General features: G+C 47.9%; 8 protein-coding genes across 8 annotated transcripts; 2 read left to right on the forward strand and 6 right to left on the reverse strand.

The window, feature by feature from the left end:
- Nucleotides 1-200: 200 nt before the first annotated feature.
- BKA55DRAFT_537320 (pectin lyase fold/virulence factor) lies at nucleotides 201-3,595 on the reverse strand (the record flags this gene model as incomplete). Its single annotated transcript, XM_046189900.1, has 10 exons — nucleotides 201-224; nucleotides 407-435; nucleotides 678-1,110; nucleotides 1,145-1,551; nucleotides 1,607-2,387; nucleotides 2,446-2,700; nucleotides 2,974-3,023; nucleotides 3,080-3,140; nucleotides 3,189-3,406; nucleotides 3,484-3,595. The coding sequence occupies 10 exons, from the start codon at nucleotides 3,593-3,595 to the stop codon at nucleotides 201-203; spliced, it is 2,370 nt and encodes a 789-aa protein (XP_046052337.1).
- A 206-nt stretch (nucleotides 3,596-3,801) lies between these two features.
- On the reverse strand, nucleotides 3,802-6,239 carry BKA55DRAFT_687927 (uncharacterized protein; the record flags this gene model as incomplete). The annotated part of the gene is made up of 9 exons (XM_046199141.1): nucleotides 3,802-4,251; nucleotides 4,305-4,466; nucleotides 4,522-4,632; nucleotides 4,680-4,998; nucleotides 5,022-5,267; nucleotides 5,327-5,569; nucleotides 5,611-5,871; nucleotides 5,934-6,062; nucleotides 6,127-6,239. The coding sequence occupies 9 exons, from the start codon at nucleotides 6,237-6,239 to the stop codon at nucleotides 3,802-3,804; spliced, it is 2,034 nt and encodes a 677-aa protein (XP_046052338.1).
- Nucleotides 6,240-7,076: 837 nt separating this feature from the next.
- Nucleotides 7,077-8,786, reverse strand: BKA55DRAFT_506725 (major facilitator superfamily domain-containing protein; the record flags this gene model as incomplete). The annotated part of the gene is made up of 3 exons (XM_046187287.1): nucleotides 7,077-8,347; nucleotides 8,411-8,513; nucleotides 8,562-8,786. 3 exons carry the CDS (start codon nucleotides 8,784-8,786, stop codon nucleotides 7,077-7,079), a joined length of 1,599 nt encoding a protein of 532 aa, XP_046052339.1.
- A 723-nt stretch (nucleotides 8,787-9,509) lies between these two features.
- On the reverse strand, nucleotides 9,510-12,688 carry BKA55DRAFT_662217 (major facilitator superfamily domain-containing protein; the record flags this gene model as incomplete). The annotated part of the gene is made up of 5 exons (XM_046197626.1): nucleotides 9,510-10,248; nucleotides 10,299-10,869; nucleotides 10,917-11,000; nucleotides 11,054-11,171; nucleotides 12,643-12,688. The coding sequence occupies 5 exons, from the start codon at nucleotides 12,686-12,688 to the stop codon at nucleotides 9,652-9,654; spliced, it is 1,416 nt and encodes a 471-aa protein (XP_046052340.1). The 3' UTR covers nucleotides 9,510-9,651.
- A 651-nt stretch (nucleotides 12,689-13,339) lies between these two features.
- BKA55DRAFT_592343 (uncharacterized protein) lies at nucleotides 13,340-14,591 on the forward strand (the record flags this gene model as incomplete). Its single annotated transcript, XM_046195378.1, has 3 exons — nucleotides 13,340-13,374; nucleotides 13,470-14,086; nucleotides 14,140-14,591. 3 exons carry the CDS (start codon nucleotides 13,340-13,342, stop codon nucleotides 14,589-14,591), a joined length of 1,104 nt encoding a protein of 367 aa, XP_046052341.1.
- A 210-nt stretch (nucleotides 14,592-14,801) lies between these two features.
- BKA55DRAFT_562909 (uncharacterized protein) lies at nucleotides 14,802-15,671 on the reverse strand. Its single transcript, XM_046192342.1, has one exon. The coding sequence runs from the start codon at nucleotides 15,562-15,564 to the stop codon at nucleotides 14,848-14,850; it is 717 nt and encodes a 238-aa protein (XP_046052342.1). The 5' UTR covers nucleotides 15,565-15,671; the 3' UTR covers nucleotides 14,802-14,847.
- A 2,047-nt stretch (nucleotides 15,672-17,718) lies between these two features.
- BKA55DRAFT_724809 (uncharacterized protein) lies at nucleotides 17,719-19,899 on the forward strand (the record flags this gene model as incomplete). The annotated part of the gene is made up of 3 exons (XM_046201093.1): nucleotides 17,719-17,791; nucleotides 17,835-17,890; nucleotides 18,067-19,899. The coding sequence occupies 3 exons, from the start codon at nucleotides 17,719-17,721 to the stop codon at nucleotides 19,765-19,767; spliced, it is 1,830 nt and encodes a 609-aa protein (XP_046052343.1). The 3' UTR covers nucleotides 19,768-19,899.
- A 1,301-nt stretch (nucleotides 19,900-21,200) lies between these two features.
- Nucleotides 21,201-23,341, reverse strand: BKA55DRAFT_302629 (major facilitator superfamily domain-containing protein). Its single transcript, XM_046185601.1, has 4 exons — nucleotides 22,878-23,341; nucleotides 22,025-22,815; nucleotides 21,753-21,927; nucleotides 21,201-21,689 (listed from the first exon to the last, which is right to left on the reverse strand). The coding sequence occupies exons 1-4, from the start codon at nucleotides 23,157-23,159 to the stop codon at nucleotides 21,435-21,437; spliced, it is 1,503 nt and encodes a 500-aa protein (XP_046052344.1). The 5' UTR covers nucleotides 23,160-23,341; the 3' UTR covers nucleotides 21,201-21,434.
- Nucleotides 23,342-25,851: the final 2,510 nt, after the last annotated feature.

The following is a 25,851-nucleotide window of genomic DNA, read 5'->3' on the forward strand; positions in this document are numbered from 1 at the left end:
TTAATTAAATAATTTAATATATTTTTATTATAATTTATTTTAAGAAGCTTAAGATTTTTATATTATATACTTATTTATATTATATACTTATTATATATATTAATTATAATTAAATTAGTTATAATTTTATATTAAAGGAAATTCCCTTTTAGAGGAGAAATTCCCTTTTTTAAGCTTTAATTAATATAATACTATTAAACCTACCTAGCTTTCTTATTTAAGAACTATTATAATATGTATATTTTAAGTATATATATATATATATATATAGACTTATTATTAAATATATCTTATAAATTATATTTATTATTATAGCTTTATAGCTTTTTATAAACTTATAATAAGGGCTTAGCTTATTTTTATATAAGAAAACCTTTATTAAATATTTCTTTATCTTAAATCTTACCTCTAAGAGATTTAATATAGGGATTAGTGCTATTATTCATTAGAGCGACCTTGATCTTATTCTAAGGCTTAATAAATTCGGAACTGATTAAGCTAGTAATAACTGAATTGTAGGTGAAAAGATCAATGTTAATAAGCAGAGCATCCTAATTACTAGATACCTGGCAGCCATAGAGCGAGGCAAACTTGCTACTCTTAACTGCGAAACCAAGACTAGCGAAGCTATGTATTTGTTAGCGCATTTACAGTTCATATGAGTAATCGAGACTTACTTGGCGGTAGTGCCAAAGGTGTTTGCAAAGTTGATGTTGACAGCCTGGAAGTAGTTGCCAGTGGCGTAAAAGGTAGCCGAAACGCTTCAGCCTGAGTGTCAATGCCCTTATCATATGTGATAGTGACCTGGTTCTTGGTGTTATCTTTAGGCGACTCAGAGTAACCGATGAAGAACGTGGTTCCAGGTCGGCTGAGGACGATCTGTTCCTTGTATGTGCCGGGATATATGAAGACAGTGGGAGTGACCTTGGTGGAAAGAGGTAGAGCATCGATAGCAGCCTGGATGGTATCATAAGTCGTGACTCCGTCAATGGGGTTCTTGGAGACGATATAGGCACCGGCAGCAGGAGTCTTTCCACTGTAGGGAGCAGTAGGAACAGGGGTTGGGGTGACGGTGCTAGGCTGTGGTGTTGTGATTGAGTCCCAGTAGGTCTTGTCAATCCAGTCAGTGCTGTCCATCACAGACTCTAGAGAGTAGGTATCCGATGTCAGAAGCGTAGCAAAGCCAAAAACCCTCTCGTGCTGCCGTATTCTTCTCCCAGCTTCCGGGACCCTCGTTGGCGTACTCAGCAAAAGTGATATGATCAGTGCGAGGATCGGTTGTAGACCAGATCTTCCAACCAGCGGGTTGAATAATGCTGTCCAAGTAACTGTTCTTGACTACCACAAGAGCATATGCGTTGTAAAGGCGGACAAGATAGACCTGTCCCTGGAGATCCACAGTAGCTGAAGAAGCTTCAGTGAAAAGACACTGGTCAAAGATGTAACCTCCGATTGCACTCGCGCTACTACGGCTCTGTGCCGTGATGGCTGATTTGGCGCGCTTAGCAGCCAGAGTGCAACCCTTGAAGTAAGCCTTGCTGTATCCCCAGACTAAAAGCACTATTGTTAGCATGAACAGAAACAGAGTGAAAGAAAAACAACATACTAAAGTCGATTGCGTCCTCAATATACGAGCTCTCATAGTACTGGTAACCGTTTGTCGCGCCAGTAAGAAGAGTATCCTGCCGACCGATGAAGGAGCAGCCGTAAAATCCGATGTCATTTCCGTAGACACTGGCAGCGAGAGTAACATAGCTGGGCGTAGCGCCATCCAAGTTGTCCGAGTTGACGAACTTGACGTTGTAGAAGGCAATCTTTGTGCTGGCTGTGGCGATGGTAGCTGTATCCGCGTTGCTACGACCAGCGGGAATGGTACCGGCAACTGAGAGACCCTTGGCTTGGGTGATGATGACTTGGTTGCTGGTATAGGTCTTTCCAGGATCGCTCTCGGTGTATCCAATGATGGTGACAGGTCCTGGTCGGTTGATCGCAGGGACCTGCTCCTCATATGTTCCGGCGTAGATGAAGATGGTCTGGGGTGTTGAGCCCTTGGGGAGACTATTGAGAGCGTCGGTGAGAGTGGAGTAAGATCCTGACTTCTCTCCTCCAACGGACACAATTACAGCGTTTTTGGGAGGAGCGGTACCGTCAGAAGGATGTACTGGCCGTGTGTCATCGGTCTCTGGGTCGGTAGCTGCGCCAGAGCCATCAATTGCGTAGCTGGGAACAAAGTTGTAAGCCTTCATGTCAAGCCAGCTAGTACTGCCAATGAACGATCCAAGAGAGTATGCAGCAGCCTGTGACTCAGTGAGCTTTGTCGCAAAGCTGGCTCGAGAGGAGGTCCAGTTTCCGGGGCCAGTGTTGTTGAATTCGCCAAAAAGCACGTTCTGACAATTATTAGCAGGCCATAGGGTAAACTTAGAAGGTCGTCTCCAGTTAACTTACCGATGTCTGAGGGTTACTGGAAGACCATTGAGCCCAGCCCTGGGGAGAGATATGCTTGTCAAGGAAAGAGTTCATGTACACAACAAGGGCATACTGAGACCAAGGTCGACCGAGCGACGTTGTGCCGAAGTTGGATCCGTAGCTGTCAGTGTAGGTGACCTTGCACTTGTCGAAGACGAAACCACTGGCCCAAGACGAACTCTTGCGGTTATTGGCAGTGATGTAGGCATTGGCGGTGTTGGAAGTAATGTAGCACTGGTGGAAGAAGGCCTTGCTGTAGCCCCAAACATGGCATTATCAACGACGCTTGTGACTCCGAGTTCCTTTCGATGGTGGTTCACTCATAAAGAGTTCCTCCTCTTTACGACGACGGTCTTCGTCCTTTTTCTGTCGTTCTTGACGACGCAACTCCTGGCGCTCATCCTCAGAGTCTGGTATCTCTGCATCCTATGCAAACATTGGGAGAGGGGAGCCGGGAGGAGGAAGGACGCCTAGACCTCTAGGCTCAGAACTCAGTGGTTCATTCACCAACTGAGGAGACGCTTCAGTGGCCACAAGGCTTGGTAGTTCTTCAATATCTAGTAGTAAATAGTTAGTAAAGCTATATTAAATTGCGCAATTAATTAATTCTTACTATCAGAGCTGCTATCAGGCGCCGGGACTTCATCAAGGGGGGCAAGAGAAGCGTCTAAGTCCTATATAACTATAAGTAAATATATATAACCCTAGGGCTACCTACTTACAAGATGATACTTGGTTTTGAGATGCTTCTTGAGTTTAGACTCATTACGGAAGTCGTACCCATACCGGCGACACCCAACCACACGGCATACCGCTCCATCCAGTGACCAATCGATCTCCGAGTTTGTAAGGTGCTCATAAGCAGCACCAATGTAAGCCTGGCGAGCGGCCTCAGCCAGAATTGGTCCTCGACTAATCTCTAGAGCTAGAAGCTCTTCCCCTATATAGCTATTAGTACATGACTTTAATAGGATTTAATAGGATTTAATAGGCTCAAATAATGTTAAATAGACTTACAGGGAGTTTCATCGCCCGAAGGCAGCTCTTCAGAGACCGGTAACTCAAAGTTCGGCTCTGTCTCAACGGGTGGTTCAATATCCGGCCACTCAGATCCAGTTTCAGGGGCCATGGCAGCGGGAGCGATTTGTATGTGAAATAATGGAATTAAAAACGTAAAACCAGAAAGTTCGATCGACCAGCGTTTCTGCAGCGTAAATGAAACTGCAGGATTTTCTCTTCTTTGCGTCCGCTTGCTGAGGTTGACTGGTGTCTGGCTCCTTCCTCACTTGAGATACGCACCAACGGTACGTACCCCCACTGTCCATGACCACCGTTTCAGTGTTGTCCATCGTCGAGAATGGCCACAAGGGCAGAGTCCACTGTCTTGTACTCATTACCGGTAGGAGGTGAACCAGGGGTCCTCATGGCGCCGACATCGGTAGCACTTGTAGTGCTAGAGGCTGTAGTCGCAGATGAAGTGATCGTGGTGCCGGCAGTATCTCTGCCGCATACAGAATAAGGCCATCCTGGGAAAGAAGAAATGGCAGCCTTTTCAATCCAAGCATCACTGCCCAAGATACTGGCAGCGCTGAACAAAGAATTATCACTGACAACAGTCGCAGGAGAATTACGAGCAGAGGAGCCCCAGCCAGGACCAGTGTCGTTACCCTCAGTGAAGGTACCAGCAAGTTTAGCGGGAGAAGCAATCTTCCACCCGGCGCCGGAAATATGACCATCAAGGAACGAGATCACAAACGCAGCATTGGATCTCGGCCAATATAGGTGCTACCTTCAGGCACAGAGCTGGACTCAAATACAACAGCGCAAAGGTTGAATACAAATCGACACCCACTGCTTGAAAGGCCAGCGTTTCTGGCAGTGATGGTGACTTTGTTGTTCTTGGGCGAAGAGCCATCAATGGCTTCACCACGGAAGACAGTAGCACCAGTACGGATGACTGAGACCTGTCCCTGGTATGTTCCGATAAGGATATAAATGTACTGAGTGGTGTCATCAGCGGGAGGGGCTGCTACTGCAGACGCAAAAGTGTCGTACTAGGCGCAAGGGTTGCTCTTGGGACCGACAGCGAGAACCGTGCTGGGGACAGCTGAAGGCAGTGAGCACGAGGATGTTGTAGGTGCGGCGGAAGTCTATTCCTCTGTAGTGCTAGCTGCAGATGAGGTATCAGATGAGGCGTCAGAGGTTGTCGTCACTCGCGCAGCGGCTTTTGTCAATGATTCAGAGGTGGTCTTCTTCGAATCGGATGTAGTCGTCGCTGACTCAGAGGTCTCCGGAGAAGATTCTGAAGTCGTAGCAGCGGCTGAGGTTGTGGTCTCAACATCCTGCTTGAAGTCCTTGGCGTTGTTGGCCTGAATGGTACTGAGTACACCTTGATCAATCCAATCGAGGGAGGAGACCGCAACGCTTGGGTATGCGCTCTTGAAGAAGGCGGAGATCTCATAAGGAGCAAGGTCCTTAGGGTCCGTGACAAGAGTCACATACTTGGAGCGGTCCGACACTTGGTTGGAGTAGCTTCATCTCCAGTAGTGCCGAACTCGATATATTTGCTCAGGTTGGGCTGCGTCTTGGTGTCGACGTAGACACCGCTAGCAGCGAGGAAGCCTCCGAGGCTAAATTCATTGAAAACAGACACCGAGTCATTGCCGCTGCCCGCGTTGAGGGATACACGGGTATTGCTTGGTCCACTCTTCTGACTGATGTCGCAGGTATCGAAGACGATGGTTGAGTTATGAGGAGTGCTTCCAGCGAGAGCGTCCTTGTTGTAAAAAAGGAGGCCATTACTGTTTGTGGTTGCGACAGTGGTTTCGTACAGGTGCAGCAAGGGGTAGTTGTAGATGACCTTGTCAGGGCCTCGCTGTTGGCGATAATGGCGGGGGCATATGAGCCGGTGATGGTAGCGATGCCGGCAGCGTAGGATTGACAGTTGTAGAATGCATTCTTGCTGCCCTGGAGGAGGACGGCTCCGCCCGAGCCTCGAGCCTGGGATATGAGAATTTGATGTTCTTCCGCGTGATCCTGGCCGCGCGCTCGTCGTCGAGAAAGGGAGTGCAGGATTGGCGTTTCCGCCGTTGTTGATGACGACCTGGAGTGGGGAGGATACATCGCGCTTCTTGGAAACCTCACCGACGATAGTGACAGTGGGTGTAGCCTGGATAACGACGTTTTCGGTTTTCGGTGTAGATGTCAACAACGACAATTGCAGTTGGGTGGCCGGTTTTCTGAGCGGCCTCGATGACTATGTAGTCGCCGCTTTCATCAGCGGTAATTGTCGGTGCTACAGGCGAGCCAGTCGATGTTGAAACCACGCTCTCTGATGCTTTTCGTTGTGAAGAAGTGAAAGCAGGAGAAGGAAACTCGGTTGTAAAGGAGTGTAACGCCTCGTAGCTTTAATTTTGAACAATGTTAGAGTCTCACTCGTCTCAGAGGAGATTAGGGTTGCGCTGAACTCAGAAAATGAGTTGAGATCGCCAGAGACCGAGGCCTCGCTCGCGACCATAGAGCCATAGGCCACGCCCGAAGTTGCGCTCAACTCCAGAGAAAATGCGGAGGGTGTATCGGCGTCGCTGGCGACAGATCTAGAAGTTGAATTTGAGCCTGTGCTCGAATCTGGAAATGAAGTTGGGGTGCTATCAGACTTACTCATGACAGAGCCAGTGGTCGTCTGAGGCAGCAAGGAACGTTGACGTTGAAAGGAGTGTTGTGCAGGGAAACAATACGAGTGGGATCGCTGGAGGAAGAATCAATCTGGCCATGTTGAGCCGTGATTCCAACGCAACAGCACGAAAGTTACGAACGTGGGTGAGGGACAAAAGTACGTGGTCAGCTCTTGTATTCTGCAGAGGCTACATACACTGATATAACATCCTGTCTCTTATCTGATATCAGCTGCAGAGGCCACCAGCTTCTTGGTTATGACAAGACATGAGTTTCGCCCAGTCTAGAAGTACTCGGCTCGCCCGTCAGACTAAGTAGTCTTGGGCATGGCAAAGCCCTCATCCTAAGTGACAGAAATATCTAGAAATATTCATGATAACTTGGGACAATTATTGACGAGCTCAGTGGACTCTTTGACCAGTTTATTTTGGCCCCTAATCTAGAGTATTACGACACCCTGAAAATAATGCCGGCCAACAAGCAGCCGAACATGGAAATTTAGAAACTATCAATTCCGCACAAAAGCTAGAGAGACTGTGACACAAACTAGTCGAATGAAAATGGTCAGATCTGTCCAATGGACTTGGCCGTTACGGTATTTAGCACCAGAAGGAAATGAAGTTTCCTGATGCTGATTACCGAAAGCATTCTAAATTCCAACGCCTCGTGGCCTTCATTCAATTTGCAATGAGTGTTCTGGGACCTTTTTGGGGAAGAACAGTGAAGACTTTGTCCGTCAAATTCGGGAAATGATATTCTCAAGTACCAAATATCTGATAAATCTTGGGATGATCAATAGACGTTTTAGTAAACTTGAACAGGTCAGTGACAGGAGGAAACTCTTTCTCGTTGAGACTTGTGGCTGAGAGCTTATATCACCACAGAGAACTCTTTCTCTTTCAAAGCTTGATCTAAGCATGCTTGATTTGACTATCCTAGATAGGATAGATGTAGAATTTGTTCTCCAGATCAGTCAAATCCAAAAGAGCAATCTCAACCTTTCTTCGAACAACCTGACCACTCTCATCCAACTGCTCAACCTCACCAAACTCATGCGCAAGTCTCTCCTCTTCACTCAAACCAGCCGCCCACTCCTTGCGCTCCTTATTCCTCTTCTTGAGAATGAACTGAATCACGAATAGGATCGCTGGAGTTCCAACCCAGCTGATAAGAATCATTGATATCCAAGCACCATAGTAGCGAGGTGCATCTTTCGGAACCCAGATCTGAGGAGATATCAGGTTTGCAACACTGTAGCCGATCATGAACATGACGTTGCGGGTAAGTTTCTTGGTGTAGCCTGCTGCACTCGATGTTGCCCAGCCCAGGGCAATGATGTAAGTGTTTCCGTAGGTATGACCTGCAAGAAGAAGACAGGCAAGCATTCCGAGTTTCTCGTTCCAGTTGATGGCGACCATTCCGATACCACCGGCAACAGCAGGTATACACCAGACAAGACCGTGAAGAGCGAGGTTGGAAGGCCACCACTTCAGTGCAAATGTTCCAGCAAGACAGATTGCAACTCCAAAGCCACCACCAGCCGCGGCAACGAGTGTTGAGCCTAGAGCATCGACGCCAAGAGCCGTGGTAATGAGATTCTGTTGTCCGTATGTCAAGTTGTTGGACATCATAAGTGTGAAAGCCTGGAGGGCAAATAACCACGAAACTGGATCCCGAAGTGTCTCCTGAAACTGGGTCTTCTTGAACTGCTTCTGTTCGATGGAACTCTGACTCGACTCGTGCACTCTCTTGATAGAGTGAACCTTTTCTTCTAAAGTGAGGAACCTAGCCTCGGCTGGGTTGCTTGGATAGTAGAACCAAACAAATACAGACAGGATGACAGAAAGGCCTCCAGTAACGATCATGAAGAGCTTCCAGGGGAGAACTGCGCTATGACTCCAGAGTAGACCATAGGAGATGAAAGCTGCGCAAACTGGGGCCAAAGCCGCTGTGACCCAGAGAAACGGTTGAAGGAATGATTGCTCGTGTCGATTGAAGAACATGCCGATTGTCATCTCCATAGCTGGCACGACGACTGATTCAGCAGCTCCAAGGGCGATGCGAAGAACAACAAGGCCAGCATACTTGGTAGCAACGCAGTGAAGAAGAATAGTAGCCCCCCACATAAAGACCAAGCCGGCTACGAATTTGCCAAAGGGGAGCCGCTGCATGAGATAGTGGCCAGGCCATTGTGCAGCAAGGTATCCTATGATAGTGTGAGATGGGTCCTGATAGTGAAAGGTGAATCGTGAGAGGACTTGGAACGTACCGACATAGAAGAATGTGCCAAGGTTGTTGTATTGCGCTTTGTTGATACCTGTTTCTTCAAAAAGGCCGAGAATGGCAGCATATCCGAGAGTTGATTTATCGATCTGCAAATTTGTCAGTAAATCGATAGTAGGAGACGCCGGTGCACATACGAATAGAAGCAAATTGATTGCTGATAAGAGTCCCATCACATGCCAGTACAGCTTTCTTCGTAACTTCTTCTCCTTCTCGGGAGTCAAAGGCCCAAACTGATCGCCATGCTCCTCAACGAGACGAAGCGTCACATCAGCATACTTCTCCGAGACAATAGCAGTCTCTCCCTCTTTCTCCCTGCTTTGAACCCTAGAGAGGTCCTTGGAATCTTCTGGGATACCCATATTTGAAGATGGAAAGAGAAAGAAATGGAATGAAGAGCGGATACAGCCGAGTGATCTACATGCGGGAATTGCTTGGCTTTATCTCAAAGGGCCATCAAATATGAGACCACTATCAAATCACATCAGATCGACTCCATACTTCTAAATTGATTGCACTGACTCACGAATCGCCCTTTTCGTGATGATTTTCACTTTATTGTTACGCTGACCTTTGTTGCGACAACGTGGGGAACGATTGCGTGCTGAGGTTATTGTGTAGCGATAGGTCGATTATCTGTTGATATGTCAAGGATTCGGATCCGAGCCGCTGGTAGTTGCACGATGCGCCGCATTAGATGCCGCAAAGCCGCAATTTTAACTCAATAAGGAACACCACATTTCTGAAAACTCATGGCCTAGTAAAAGGTGTATCAACACGGACGGTAGATACAGACTACTACTTGCACATACATCTATCTCATCACAATTCACTCTTCGTGTCGCAAGAACCACATGTCCCTGTTTATCATCAAGTGATCAGCTGTAACCCCGAATCTGTTTAAAATGGTTCAAGTAAGAATGTTCACAGCTTCGGGCACAAGCCGACCTGCAAAATCCACTTTACTTATATGCCTAGTAAACTTTATTCCTGCGGCTCCGCGATATTGGAAACCGGCGCCGCATGCGATCCGACGAGTCAATTATTTCCCAATACGGTAATAATTCGGCCTCAGCCATTGGTATCAGGATACTGTACATAGATTTGATGTTATATGGAGAAACGACCTGTCAATTGTTCATCAGGTTTCCCCATGTTCCCAAACTAAAGGTTTGTACACGACCCAGGACATAATGCCTGTATTTAGCTTGATCATCTCCGAGAATACTAAAGAGTGAATAACGTCGGAACTCTTGCGGTTCCCTCATACTCAGCAATAATCTTCTTATTGGCCCTTCGAAGAATTAACTTCAACAAGAAGCAAACACAAATCTCCAATACAGCAAACGCTAAAAGAAGAATCATCGCCCTAGTATACCTTGGCTCATCATTCGAGTCGAAGAAGTAAGGGCTCCAAATGGTACCAAGTTGACCAGTGACGTTGATGATAGCCGTTGCACAAGCTTTCTTGGTTGGTGTCTGACCAACTGAAGATGCAGCCCAACTGTACAAAGCGGCATTTGCTCCAAAGCAGCCGCAGATATACAAGAAAGATGCAGCATAGCGAGCTGGAATGTTGATTGTCGCAGCACTGATAATGAAACCGACGATTGCGAAAAGGATCGCAACACTGATATGCCATCCTCTCTCGGCTTTGCGGTCACTGTGCCAAGCGATAAAGTAAGAAATGAAAGCGCCGAGGAGATATGGTGGTGCGGTGCAGACGAGAGTGATTGTTCGACTACCCAAGTTGAAGCCTCGTACTATGGCAGGATAGAAGTAGTTGAAACCGTATGCGGATTGGTTAGATAGCAGCAAAAGAGCCTGGGCTATGGTTAGATGTTTTCAGAAACATAGGGATTTAGAACACTTACAAAAGCCCAGACTTTGATATCAGTTACGGCAAGCTTCAGGCCATGTAACACAGACTGGTCATGCTCTTCCTCAGATACAGCATCTCTGGCCATGCGAGTAACAGCGACTTCTTTCTCCTCCGCAGTAAAGAGCCAATCCTGACTCTTCGTAGCAGGGAAGTCAGGAAGAAGCAAAAACGCGACTAATCCTAGCAGAAAGGTAGCAGCACCTTCTAGAATGAACAGCCACCGCCATCCCTGAAGCCCAGCAACGCCTCCCAAACCTGCAAAAATACCCGCAGCCAATAGGCCAGATACTGCGGTCGCAAGAACAAGGCCAGAATACAGAAATGCATAGCGAAGTGCTAACTCTTTCTTGGTGTACCAGCATGATAGGAGGAAGAAAACACCTGGAAAGAAGGGCGCTTCGCATATGCCGAGGGAAAAGCGGATGATGATTAGGTGGGTGAATGAATTACATGCAGCCGTGGCAGCAGATACAACGGACCAAAGACAGACCCATGCTGGTATATAAATCGAAGGACGAACGCGAGTGAGGATCATGTTGCTTGGAATTTGCATAAGCATGTATCTGTCTTTGGTTAGCTTATGCTTCTGATAATCCAGCAGTTGACCAACCCAACGTTGAGAATTGCCAAAGCAGTGCTATAATCATTACCGCTTAACCCAAGATCCTTCTCAAAGGAATCCAACTTTGCTTGACTAGTGTTTCTCGCATCAGTGGAGCACCTAAACATGGATCAAGCCGTTCTTACGCAATATTGTTCCTGTCCAAGTAATTGAACAGATAGAGAACGAAAACCATCGGCATTAGAGTCATGTCCAGCTTGCGGACAAGACTCTTCTGTGCAGCATCGTAGCTAGGATCGTTCACTTCAGAAGAAACACCTTCCTCGCGGTCGGTGTTCTTGGAAGGAGAGAGTTCGAGAGTCTCTTTGCCATCAACCGGTGCAAAGTTCATCTGTGAGAGTTTAGTGGACATTTTGCTGAAGGGTTGGTCGTAAAAAGATATTGAAGATGTGTGCGCGAAGATATTGGTAGTTTTTAAGGAACCCGAGGCCCTGTTTTATATCTTTTTTTGCTCCAGAAAGCGTACTGATGTAGATGAGACTACAGATATGGGGCCCCGGGGGAATGACACTGGGGACATGAATCGTGGGGTATCTTAGATCCAATCTAGTAAGTGTTTTCAGAGGCGATGAAACGCTATTGGTTGTATCTCGAGGCGAGTCCGTGAGGCTTTTCATGGAAAGTGGTGTAACGCTAGTGGTTCAACGGAGGTGTACCTCCATTCGATTCCTAGATTTTTGTGGCTGACTGGCATTCCCACTACCTCGTAAACTACTAGCAGTGCTTTGATGCACAGAGAACTCTAAACAAATTGGTCAATGTCTCCGTGTTCCGAGAATATCTCTGCCGGGGCGAACTCTAGGCTTGTCTCGTTGGTTGATCATTGATGGTTGTAGATCGCCACTCTTATGGAGTTTAAGGCAACTTTTACCGACATGGCTTCTACTTCATGTTTTATTAAGGAATCAATTTTGGCGAGCGAGGTCCGAGATCTGAAGCTTGATGGCGGTTCATTGATGACACTCTCACAGGATCCAAACATCTAGATGACGCAGGTTCCTGCAATACCACACGAGGTAATCTAAATGAAAGAATGAACTTAAATTCAGCAGGTTTTATATTCGTGAATTTAGTATAAATTCGTACCATTCACTGTAAATCATGTTACTTCGATAAAATGGTCTATAACCAATTTACAAAGAGCTCGCGCAACTTCAAGCATTACACAAGTCGGATACTTAGGGTAAAGATGACCAACTCTATTATAATGATACTAATTAACAGTACTTGAGATTTCTACAACTTGCTAGACTTCTCAGGAATAGCGGCAATAGCCTCCATCTCCACATGAGCGCCCTCCAGTGGGAGCTGAGCAACAGCCACGCACGTTCGGCTCTATCCGTCATTATCAGTACCAAGCCGACACTTTAAGCGAAAGACTTGACTTACTGGCTTGGGATCAGAAGTAAAGAACTCGAGGTAAGCTTTGTTAACCTCAGCATAGTGGTCCATGTTTAATATAAAGATGGTGACTTTCAAAGCGTTGTGGAGGCTTGTTCCCGCTTTGTTGAGAATGGCATCAAGGTTCTTGAGAGCTCCAGCCTATAACGAGAGTTAGAACACACACTGGGTTCTCAGCCTGGGGGAGAGAAAGAGGTACATACGGTCTGATGGTAAGGTCCCTCAGCTAGTTGTCGAGTCTGTGGATCCATACCAAACGAGCCTGAACAATAGACCGTTCCATTATGGATGATTGCTTGCGAGAGATGGGGACTTGGGGCAGGCGCCTCAGTAGTTAGGACACCGGTTCGGAGAGCCATGATAAATGTCGTAAGAGTCAAAGAGTCTAGGCTTAAACACGAGTGATGTAAGATGGGCTGCGGTTGATTTGAAGGTTGGGTCAGTCCAACCTACAAGTTACTTATAGTCTACCAGATGATAAATGAGTTTCCGATGCTCGGAGAGAGCTCAGAGAGACATTTTGACTCAATTAAGGCTGAATGTTGGTTGTAAAGCAATGTGACCAACAAGATGCCAGGATGAATCCGTGATAGATCTCCCCACATGTCTCCATCACCAAGGAAGAATGGAGGTGGATCTCCGTGAGACTAATGCAAGTTTATGTCCAATCATGTTTTGACGGACACCTTCCTCCATCACTTTAGATGCATTCATTTTGACTACCAAGTGGCGTCCTTCGAATATCTTCGGCAATTGATGGGAATCCAGTGGGAATTTTAGGGAAGACGAGATAAATACCAAGAGCTATGACGTGGACCCTAAGAGTGCTAGTAAGATACCTCTTACGAGCGAGGCATGCCATCGGCGTCTCCCGAAGCCAAACGATAAATCTACAACAAAATCCTCTTCTTATAAGAGTACTCGCTAGTCATCCTTCAAGTCATCGATCATCTTGACCCAACTGTCTTTGTGTGTTCACCCCTTTAATTCTCAGCTAGATCTCACTAAGCATGTCTCATCAAGGCGAAACTATCGCCATCGTTGGGTAGGTCCAATACTTTTCCTGTTCCAGAAGCCACTGGGCCTTCCTTTGAACAGTCAATCACGTTGGGAGTCGTGGCTAAACTTTGGAGCGAACAGCGCTGGAGTCATTGGGCTGTCAACAGCTCTCCGAGTCCAAGAACAAACTCTCTCCCAGAACAACCCACCATCCATCGTAATCATCACACGAGACTTTCCCAATGAGACGTCTATCAACTACGCTACACCATGGGCCGGTGCACACTACAGACCATGCCCGGGAAACACCCCCCAGCTTCTTCAAGAAGCGGTATGGGCAAAGAAAACATACGATACTCTTGACAGTTGGTCTGAGAAAGACAAACTGAGCGCAGGCCTTGAATTCATGCCCGCAGAAGAGTTCTTTGAGAGCCCTACGCATGAGTATGTCGATGTTGTCAAGGATGTATCTCAGTCGGTGTACGCTCACATCCAGTCGAGCTTTGAGCTATTCAGCAGCAGCGAATTGGGTGCCATGAGTGACTCTCTGAAATTGGGCTTTCGTTATCGAACATACTGTCTCAATAGCCCTTTGTATGCGTCGTTCCTGCAGCGCAGGTTTCAAAACAGAGGAGGTCGTCTAAGACAGTACACGCTTGCATCACTGGAAGAGGTCTTCTCGATCGAAGACTCTGTCTCTGTTGTGATCAACTGCTCAGGCATGGGCTTCGGGGATCCCAAAGTATTTCCCATCCGAGGTGAGTGCTAAGATACGGATGCGCCTTTGTTTCTATAGCTAATGTCATTCCAGGCCAGACGTGTCTTGTGCGAAACCCAATTTCGAAGACTGTAACAATCCAGAACTCCGATGGTTCTTGGTCATTCGCTATTCCTCGACCTTTAGAAGGCGGGACTATCATTGGAGGCACCAAAGAGCCGCATAATTGGGATCCTTACCCGTCGGCTGACACCAAGGAAACTATTCTGTCCAATGCAGCAAAGTGGTTCCCTTTCGACAGCGAAAGCCCCGGATCTACTACTAACAAAGCGTCCGATCGCTTCGATGTCGTTAGAGACATCGTTGGTCGTCGTCCAGCGCGTGAAGGTGGCCTTCGTCTAGAGATGGAGCTTCTGAAGCCAGGTGCCGTTGTCCATGCCTATGGTGTTGGTGGCAGAGGTCTTGAGTTATCATGGGGCATCGCAGATGAGGTTGTTGGCTTGCTTCAGAAGCAGGGCTATTTCTCTCCACGAGCACGTTTGTAGATTAGTCACATCCTGATCAGAGTCTGTTATTTCTCTCACTACGTTAAAGTGTCGAGGATGTTTGCGTCTCTTATGCTGTCATTTGGTTGATCCAAATCACGAAGATGAAGCCAAGTGCGATTAATCAAGTCAATTCATTATAGCCCCCGATTCTATCTCTGTGCCCAGAAATAGCACCTTTGCTAAGACTACGATCCCAAGTCAAATGCTGCCACCATGAATTTGTTCCCCGGAAGACATATCTAGGTCCAGCACCTCATTCCTCATCTACCTCAACTACCTGTCCCTGAGCCTCACCACTCTCATCACCCTCGGCGCCGTCATCCTCCTCGGGAAGCCCGAATCTCTCTTCAAAAGGTTCCTGCACAAAATCATTCGCATTGAGCTCTTCGTTAGACATAGAGCGATGATAGATAAGCCAACGGAAAGGTCCATTAGGATACACAGACAAGGGGTAGGTCTCGTGTCTCCAGGGCTCCCGATCACCGAAAAGACGAGGGAGTTGGCTCGAAGCAGTAAACGTGCAAGGACGGTTGAAAAGAGAGCACAACTTGCAGCACCCATGGGGATGTGACGGATCAGGCTCACACAAGGGGCGTTCGTCACTAGAAGAAGGATAAGCAATCAAACAACTATCGCAAGGGCGCCTTTTGCCTTGGCTCATCAAAACTCCGGCGCTTATAGCTTCACTTGTAGTAAATATCATGGTCGGATCGTTTGCAGCAGGTGCTTCAACAAGAACTCGAGTCATATCACAAGAGAACTGCCGAACCATGAGGTTATAGTTGTGTTGCCAGTCTGATCTGGCTGGGGCAGAGCTCGAGACTCGGGGCCGGGGATCTAGGCGGTACTCTTGCTGTAAGTGGTTGGTCTTCAGGACAGAAATATCTTGGCACATAATGCTAACACTTCTGGGGAAGCCATTCAGTGTTCCGGTGTATTGCAAGCCTCTAAGGCCTTGGATAATCATCATGCCCTCTCGGTATGGCTTCAAGCAACCTTCCACGTCGCCTGTTCTGGCTACCCTGGCTGATTTGGGGTAGTTAATCTTGGCCAAGACAGCTTTACACCATCTTTGAGCCGATTCATTGAACCATTCCAGATGCACTCCAAAGCTCGATGCTTGACTGAAGTTTTTAAATGGTCCGACAGAAGGTACGCCAATGTAAGGACGAGTATGTGGTTTGCCATCGTCCATGACCTCAAACACGAGATAGCCATACTTAGGGCGTTGCGCATTGAGGGTGTCATTCATGACTCTGATCGGGTGGAGGCGCCGCTTTGTGTTTGTATCGCTGTAGTGGATATAGAAGCCCAGACTGATATCAGCCGCATCGGTCCTATAGTACAGTGGTCGTCGGATGCGGTAGCTAGTGAAAGATCTGGCATTTGGATTTCCGGGGGCCATAGGGATAGACAACAACTGGTACAACGATCTTTTACTTCCATACAATGGGCTTTCCGTATTACAACCTCGGCCGCTAATACGTGGCCAACGTGTTGTAGAAGCGGCTTTGGCCTGGAAAGAGGAAAACAGTTTTGCGCGTCGTGAGTTCACCAAAGTCATTGGAGAAACATCGCTTTCCGTGGCGAATAGGAATGGCTGATACGATCTTAATAGAAGGACCATAGTTTGTTCTGCCATGTTGAGAACGTGAGATGGAACATTTCCATCTTCCCATATCATAATAGGAATCATATGTCGGTCTTCTGGAGAAGACTTCAAGGCAATCCTCAAATGAGCACTTCGTGTCCGGGGAACCGTTGTGTTTCTGTATTGAGCCATTCGATCTCGGATGCGACGAGATTGCCCAATGTAGATGCCAACATTTCTGTTAATGTCCGCTTGTGACGTGTCCGAGAAGGGTCCAGGCCTGTCGTTTCGCTTAGTGTAAATTCTCAGATAGATACAACTAGCTTGGTTGCTTGGCCAGTCCTCGGAATAATGACGAAGGCTGGTAAGGTCTCTTAAAGAGAATTCACCAGACTGCAGAACCTGCCGAACTTGGGGGAGAAGAGCATTGGTGATAGAGTCAACATTGTCTCTGGCCGTGTTGAAATAGCCAGCGATGTCTTCTTTAGGCATAAGGAGCTCTCGAAGTCGTTGCAGTGACTCTGGCCGCGAAATGAGATTCCAAAGTGTTCGGACAGTCTGGTCAAACAGATTATCGGCCTGCTGGGGTTGCAAGTTCATCACTGGTGCCCCCAACAAAGGAATATTGTCAGCTGTCTTGTCGGAAAGGGTTCTAATGGCTGAGCCTTGGCGGAGGAATGTCATAGGCACTATGGCTTCGTCGATTGTTAGTCAAATTCGTACTGGAGGGATGTACTGTCAAGATTGACATACCAAAGACTTGCATGTGGCCTTTCATGAATAGGACCATGCCATGGGTGAACTGTGGGTTGATAGACACGATAAAGCCTTGTTCTTTGGCATACAAACGAAGCTTCCCGTCGGTCTTGAGTTGATTGGGGGTAGCGCCTCGAAGATGTTGTGGGATATGTGGTGCGGAATCGTCGTAGGCGTATCGCTCAACCATCACAATGGCATGACAGAGTTTGTCGGATCCACGAGGGTACGGAACCTGTGGCTCATCTTTGAAAAGAAGCTGTTCAATGGTAGTACTGGAAGTTGATACCGACATGGCGAATGAACGGTCTCTGGACACAAGCTGGTCGACAGTGGGCCTGGAAGTTGATCCCGCCATCGTGGATGGACGGCAGTCAAAGGGAAAGAAGTGATGCGTAGAGTAGTCAGTCTAGACACTGGGTAGCCTTGGGCTCAAAGCAAGAGTGGTGATGAGTTGTGAAGAATGAAGTGTGAAAGGAGGAACGGAAGCCGGTATTTATAGTTGAATATCCTCAGTCATGTGCACTACTCAGTGAAGAGGCTCACAATGATTCAGTGTTTGAGTTGACTCATTGCTAGACGTTTGTCAGTGACAAACGCTCGCTTGTGACTGTGTCTATTGTGGCAAATGCTCTTTTAACAGTGACAAACAAGGTTTGTTACACCGTCATCATCAGACTTGTGTAAACATTATCAGTGATTGTCGAATCTCTTCAGTCATGTACATCATTCAGTGGAGATAGTATGATGATCCAATGTTAGAGCTGACCTATTGATATGTGTTTGTTGGTGACAAACGCTCGCTTTCACAGTGACCATTGGTCGTTTGCTCCTCGCCGTGACACCCAAGGTTTGCTTCGTCATACTCATCACGCTGGCTTGGTCACCGACAGTGATTGTTGGCCATTACCGTGCAATTGTTCTCGATCAAGCTTCCGCGGTGGTGAAAGTAATTTATCCACCAAACCTTGGTTCATTGCGCTCCCATTCTTGACAACTGTTGTCATTGATTGGTACCTCTGATTGCTTGTAGCGTCACTTGTATGGATGGCTTTCATTAAGTTTTGGTCACTGGCACTTGTTTGCCTACTGATAGCGATTGCTTATCGCTTGTAATTCGACCAGTGCACAGTCGTACCGGCCGGCGGCGCCTCTTACTCCAATATCTACCTTGGTCGACCTTGGGACCAATATGCCCGCGTTGCCTACGTCCAGTCTGAGCTGGGTTCGTGTGTAGCTGCTCAGGGCTGGCAAGCCTGGACCAAGGCCGATCCCCGAACAGCCAATGTCATCTTTGGAGAGTTCGACAATTCTGGTCCTGGATCTTCCACTAGCCAGCGTGCTTCTTTCGCCAAGCAGCTCTCTGCCGAGGATGTTGCACAGTTTGAGCTGGGCACTTTCTTCACTTCTACCACCTGGATCAACATGACGCTCGTTGACGCAACACCTTTCGATGCGGGCATCGCTGCTACTCAGACCTTCAGCTCCACAACTATCTTCACCACGCAGACTGTGACAACGTCTCAGACAGCTTTGGTTACTACAACCGGAGCCGATGTGACTGTTACGGAGAAGTCCACTTCCACTCTTGATGTCGGAACCACCATCACGCCTGATCCTACTACCAAGACCAATACTGAGAAGAGCACGACTACTCAGACTCAGCAGATTACTCAAGGCGACAGCGTTATCACTGTCAAGTCGACTGACGTTGTGGATGTTGGCAAGACTGTCACCCCTGCTGATGTTACCAAGACTTCAACTAACGTGGTTGCCGCGACTGTCACTTCTTGGATCACAACTTCTGCCAAGGCCGTCACGACAACTGTATCTACCACTGCAGTCACAGTTACTCCCAAGTCGGTGACTCAAGAAGAGACTGACTTTACAACTGTCTTCGCTACCCAGACTTCAAGCCCCAAGGCTGTCACTGTCAAGAGCACTACTACTACCACTGTTGGCACTGGCGGTACTACTACCACGTCCTTGAAGGCTACCACTGTTGTGTCTACTGTTGTGACAACTTCTGTCAAGACTGTCTCTAAGACAACAACACTCAAGTGTATCCCAACCCAGGATAAGCGTGATCTCGGAAGTGCCGCGGCGGTTCTTAAGCACCGAGCTGCTGTTGTCTTTGGTAACCCTTCTTTCGACCTTACCTCTGGCCTGACCCGTCGTGATCTGGACCTTGGATCAATCAATCTTGAGGCTCGTGCAGAGGCTCTCCGAACAGTCACTGTCACCGTGGTCTCGACTTTCACCACTAACATCAAGACCTCGACCGCGACTGTTCCTGGTAGCACAACGACAACGGAATTGATCACCACCAAGACAATTGGAAAGACAAGCACTTTGAAGCCCGTGACTGTTGTGGAGGTGTCTACATCTGTCGCCACGCGTTTCGCCACTGTTACTATTGCAGGATCTACTTCTACAACTACACAGGTCATCACCAAAGAGTCAGGCAAGACCACTACTCTCAAGGCCGCTACCACTACAGTTGTCGTCGACGCTACATCTGTTGTCACTGAGAAGAAGACCACCACTCTTCCCGCAAGCACAGTCACAGTCTACAAGACTCTCACCCAGACTCTGGCCGCAGGAACTGTCAAGGTTACTTCAACCAACACCGTCAAGAAGACGTCTACTGTCACTCTGGACCAGAAGACTGTCACAAGCTGGGCTACAGTGAAGACCACTCTGCTGCCTTCCAGCACGGTCACGCAGCGAAGCACTGTGTCCAAGGTTACCACTTCTGTGGTCAAGCAGACAAAGACGAATTGGGCGACCAAGACGAGCAAGGGTGCTGCTGCTTGCACCAACTGAGCCTGGGGATTTAATTCATTCTAGCGCATTCGTGCGACATAATTAGTCAATTTAGCCATAATATCTACTGTAATTTTGCCCAGGTTGTATAAGGACGCAAGAAGACTTAAGACCGCTATTCTAAGCGACAAAAAGACTTAGGTAAGTTTAGTATAAGCTTAGTGGACCTTTAGACTAGGTGTTTTTGACACCCTGGCGTTTAATCTCTCTGTACTCTGTATGCCCTCTCGTTTTCGCTTCTTGGCTTAGCTCCATGCGATACCCATGCCGTGGAGCTGGAGATCAATTGCAGATCTTGAGCTTCGCCTGAGTGTAAACGACTGTGCACCAGCTTCGATCGCAAATCGCGGCTGTAAAATTTATTATTCTGTTGTGCGTATTGACACTGCAGCCACTGTCCCTCCCCGAGTATCGGTGTTTGCACCGGGAAAAGTGGAACTTTCGGCGCCGATATTACCACAACTTGGGGATGGATGTGATTTGGGGGAGTCATCAAAGTTGGAGAAGTCGCTTATGGAAATCCCACATTCCGTCGTTATCGGCGTTACTAACTTATTAAACTCTCCGGTTAAATGCAGTTTGATTTGATAGCGCCAGGCTTTGATTGATGCATATTTAAACTCTCGGGAGTTTATCCTCACTTGGAAATACCTAAGGATAAGGATCTAAAGCCTGTTGGTGGTCGTTACCATTTCGTCGTGAAAAAAAGGGCACAGTTAAGAGTAGAAACCCTTGTGATACAAAGCAAATTGCCCGGATAGAACGCAATAAGCCACTACGATAATTTGCAGAAAAAACGCCATACTTAAATGATCGACATCGGAATGATCCTCCGACAGCCTGGATAAAAACACCTGTGTTACAACAAGAGACCCATGCAGTGAGATGATGGCTGGCGCAATACGACGCTATGGATAACTGCGTGAGCTGAAAAGATGAAAACACATGAAATACGAATAAATGGCTCTGTTGCCTCGGTAGAGTGTTTATTCTTCAAGTTAAGCTTATGATATGTGGAGATAAGCCGGTCGATCATCCAAAGGAATGAGAACAGTTCACATGGAATACGCGTACCTAACAGATTGGGATCAGAATCTGCGACGTGTCTTGCATGATTATCCAAAATCTTACCTCTACCTTACCCTTACGGATAAGACGGCATCATTCCTGAGACTGGGGTTGGTAGATCTTCATCTATGAATATCCCTGCTGCCCGTGCAGGCCTCGACTGGGCAAAAGGTCCCCTGCGGTAGATTTCCCAGCGTCTATTCCGGTCGGTGAGATCCTCCACTGTCAGCCGTGTTTTGAGCCCTGTGCATCCTCACTGCAGCATGTGTTCTGGCTTCTGATAGGTCTTTTATTTTGTTGGTGGTCAGGGATGTTGGTTGTTGGCTTATTGACTGTTTCACCTGACAGGTGAACGGAGAGCATGGCAATTGATCACAGGTGAGAGTGAGAGACAATAGTTGTGGAATACCTCATATCATTAGAGGTTCATTTCATTATACAAGCGTCAAAATGTATAGGTCTTATATCCATGCAAAAGTGTTTCCTTTTTACTCCGTCCAATCGTAATAATCCTTTTCGCTAGACCAAACGCTCATATACAAAACTCATGCAATGTCCTGTAAGATGTTCTGCAAGACATCGCGTCCCATATCCACCGCTTAGACGGTGTATCGGAAGAAGGTGGCGTTATCGCCGGAGTCCTGCTCCATCTCCTTCTCAGCGCGGGTGTACTCATGAGGGGCCTTGTGTGTCTGATCACGGCGAGCGTTCTCGCGTCGGAGGTAGATGGTCATGAAGATGCTGAGAATGCAGCTCATGGTAGTAGTGGCGACGAGAGTCCAGTGACCGGAACGGTAGTTGGGAGCATCATCCTTGCGGTAGACAAAGCCAGAGACGGCACCACCAAGGTTACCCTGTTAATGAGATGTTAGTGAAACTGTGGCTGAATATGTCTGAGACATTGGGATAAAACTTACGAAGCCGACGTGCATGGCAATACCGACACCGCGCTTGAGAGAACCACCAATGTTGTTGCCGTTCCAGGCGACACCTTGGGGAACGTTGGGGTAGATACCGCAGGTGATGAGGAAAGCGGCGAAGTACTTGGCACCGTGGGAGTCGACAGTAGCAAGGATGATGAAACCAATGATACTGAGAGGAATGTTAGTAAATGAGTTGGTTGTTGTGAATGTGCCAAGTCGGGAAGATCTCCCGTTCTAGAATCTTGGCGGGCTGGAGAAATACTTACGCGACAACACAGAAGAAGATCATGTAGATACCACGTTGGCCGTGCCTGTCAGCAGCGAGACCACCACCGATGGTGAAGAGACAGGCGACAACGTAGGGAGGAACAGACATGAGCTGAGCCTTCTCGTTGGTGTAGCCGAGACTCTTGACGATGGTGGGAAGGAAAATGGAGATGGAGTAGAGAGGAGTGTAGATGCCGATGGTGATCATCATGTGAACCCAGATCTTCCAGTCCTTGAGAGCATCCTTGGCGAACTTCATGTTGAAGTCATCAGAGAGAACAGATCGATCCTCCTCAAGACGTCGGAGAACCTCCTTGCGCTCAGAGTCATTGAGGAACTTGGCAGTATCGGGGTAATCGTGCATGACAAAGAAAGCCATGATAGCAAAGACGAAAGTGATGAGACCCTCAATCATGAAGATCCAAGCCCAGCCATCAAGATCACCAAGGCCATCCATCTCCATGATACCACGAGCAAAGAGACCACCGAAAGCACCAGCAGCAGTAGCAGCAGAGAAGAAGATGGCCATGCGAAGACCGCACTCGTGTCGCTTGTACCAGAGAGTGATGTAGTAAGTGATACCGGGGAAGAGACCACCCTCAGCGAGACCGAGAGCCATTCGAGTTGCAAGGAAACCACCAAAGTTTTTGGTGATACCCATGAGAGTTGTGACGATGGCCCAGGCGATCATGATGCTGGGAATCCAGATGGAGGGACGGAAGCGCTTCATGGCCATGTTGGAGGGGATCTCGGCTGCGACGTAGAATGGGAAGAAGACGGCGACAGCGATCTAAGACGTGTGTTAGTACCTTGCATATTCCGGTAGATTGGTAAAGTCGAGGTTGCACTCACGTTGTAATCCCACTTGCCAGTCATGCCCAGAGCCTCTTCAAGACCAGCGAGCTTAGCATTGCCGATATTGGTACGATCGAGGAAAGAAAGGAGGTAGAGAAGAGCCAGGAAGGGAAGAAGCTTGACGTCCATCTTGCGGAGGAGGCGCTTGGTAGCAGGCTCGTCGAAGACCTCCTGGGAGGCATCTTCGTGGAAAGAAACGGCCTTCTCATAGTCGACCTTTTCGGTTGACGAGCTGTCAACCTGACCAGAGGTCATATTGTTCTCGTGGTGGTGAAGCATTGTGACTTGAATTGAGATGATGGAAAGAGGAAAGGATCAAGTGAGAGTTGTTTGTCCTCAGGGGAGGAGATGAGAGAGGATGCTTCTGATCTGAAGAACAAGAACTGGGGAAATAGTCTGGGGAAGAGCCCACTCTTTATACCAGAGTGAATAAGAGAGGAACAGAACAGACGGTGTCCGTCAATGATACAAGTCTACCCTTCCCCAGAATCAGATCCATACTCGGGGTGTCTACAACCAAACTGCCACTGCAACTGACAAGGTATAGCCCTTGCAGGCAAGCCCAGTCCCATTTTCGAAAAAGCCTCCGTCGTATGAAGTCCACTTTCCGCACGAACGGCAACTAAGCAAGGGTTATTTTAGAATGGTAGGGCCCTCACTACAAAGTGTGCGTCGCATGCAGAAGAGAGAGATAGAGTGTGTCGCCCAATCTCACAAGGTCCAGATGCGACTGGCCAACACCTCCAACTTCAATCTTTACAGGGGTCAACCAACAACTAAACTCAAGGGAGAAGACTCCACTCACACCTTGTTTGTTACCCCATGTTATCTTCTCTTCTTTTCCCCCGCTCGGAGACCCATCGCCGGACCCCCAAAGAAACATATACTGTACTGTAATGCCAAGGAAGAACGCCCACACTTTGTCGAGGCCCTGCTGACCAGGGAAAAGGAAAAGTGAATCGGGGCAGAAAGAGTCTCGACTGGAAATATTCGGGGTGGCCTCTTTCTTCTTACAAGGATGGCTGGTGAACACTGAATTGTTTCATTGTACGATGGGTGCCAAGTGAACAAGAGATACGGTCTCTGCCGATCTTATGTGATGGTTCCCAAGAGATTTCCAAGCCCATCAGCCAAGCATGACAAAAATGCTTGACACAGATTTCTCATGTATGCCAAGTCGGTACTGGAGAGATATTGCAACCCCGACAGTTACAGGGAGGGAACTGCGCCGCCAGACGTAGAATGCAATGGGACAAATCCCCGTCACCATTTTATTTCGGGAGTATGCGACGGTATGGCGCATCGCTCAGTCGGACTTGAATATGCCAATGCTAACACAGAACATCGCCATCTCTTGTTTGGTGATCTCTGAACAACCCTGTCTAGACTACTTGTGTCTCGTGGGCGATCTCCATAAACAACATCGTACCATGATGGCCCTACCGCATGTCATTCACTGAAATGGTAATCTACCTACCACTGACACCTTGCAACCGTGCGTCGTCCACGGACCCCGAGAACAGCAGGCTGTCGTTCTATCCGAGATGTGTGTGTGAGATGATAATTTGCCGTCCGTCCCGACGGGCCCTGATGGTGCAGTTGCAGGCAGTATTGGGTGCATCAAGACACATGGCATGGCATCCACTACGTGAAGCATAGTAATCAAGTCTGCATATTTCCACGTGTATGCATCATAATATCCAAGATAAGGCAAACATACGCCGTACGTAGTAGTAAATCAACATAGCATCACAGCGTAGTACATCTTGTCAGGCACGAGGTTCCATCACGTATCTGCCAAGTCAAGTGCCTAGAAAACGCCCAGCAGATTTGCCAGATCTCTTGTGGCTTCAAGAAGGGAAAAACAGAGCCTCATCTATTTCACTTCCTCGGGGGGGCTTGCTTCAACGGCTTCGGCTATCTTGACAGCCGTAGCTCATATCGGATCAATGGAAGCTCACTCTTTTAGACCTAGTGTGAGTCTGTAGGGATGATCTTGTCTTGAAGAAGGAAGAGAGTGGGAGAAAAGGTGAAATGCGCTTGGGACGCCACCACATGGCAAATACACGCGGCGTGTGAGATCGGTGAGGGGAAAAGAAGTGTGTGTGAGTGAGATAGCGTTGGTATGGGAGGGGAAGTTCCGAGTGGGAAGAAGCATAAGTTACAGGTTAATGTTAATGTTATCTTAGTGCTATTGTCCAGTGCGTGGTTGGTGCGAATGAATGACCCCAGATGCGCTGGGCTGTAGTGCCGGACCAATTTTGCGGGGGAATTACCCACTCAACTCGACTGTTTTAGGCTGCTTACAGGATCCGGGCTGATTACCGCGCTGGGCCTCAGTGGACCAGTCTCTCCTGTCTTGGTCTCACTGGCAGCACCCAACAGCTCACTTTCGCGTCTCCATCGACCGGTCGACTCCCGAGAAAGGCTCCATTTGCCCCGGATTATTTAGATGGAGATGAAGAAGAGATTCCGGGGAAAAGCAAGATGAAGATTCTGGGGAAGCCTGTTCGTACGGGAAAGAACGGGGTTGCATTTTGACAGCTTCAGATTGAATCTCATCTTCATGGTGTACTCATACGTAGTGCTAGATCTGATGTTTCCATTCTAGCTTCCATCGATTTGGAGACTCTTAGTGCACTCAAGCTCCGCACGTCCGGAACATTAATACCCTCGGCTATAGCAACAAGACTGCAACATTCTCCAAGTAACTCACCCTCTCTCCTCTCCTCTTACCGCCTTATCCCCCCTAACTTTGGAGAAAACAAGACCTCTCGTTACGTACACGAATGAATTCCCCAAAAACATGGGAACAGACAAAAAGGAGATGGAGGGTAGCCCCTGCTTAGTGGCTACAGGGATATGGCTTCACGGCTAAGATACCGGATGTGCGCTTCTGGCTTTTGTTGAGCGTAAGCGGAGACTCCTCCAAGTCAACCAGACACACAATCTCTTTCTCATCACATGGCAC

This window comes from Fusarium redolens (genome assembly GCF_020744475.1).
Source record: "Fusarium redolens strain MPI-CAGE-AT-0023 chromosome Unknown BKA55scaffold_5, whole genome shotgun sequence".
Taxonomy (NCBI): domain Eukaryota; kingdom Fungi; phylum Ascomycota; class Sordariomycetes; order Hypocreales; family Nectriaceae; genus Fusarium; species Fusarium redolens.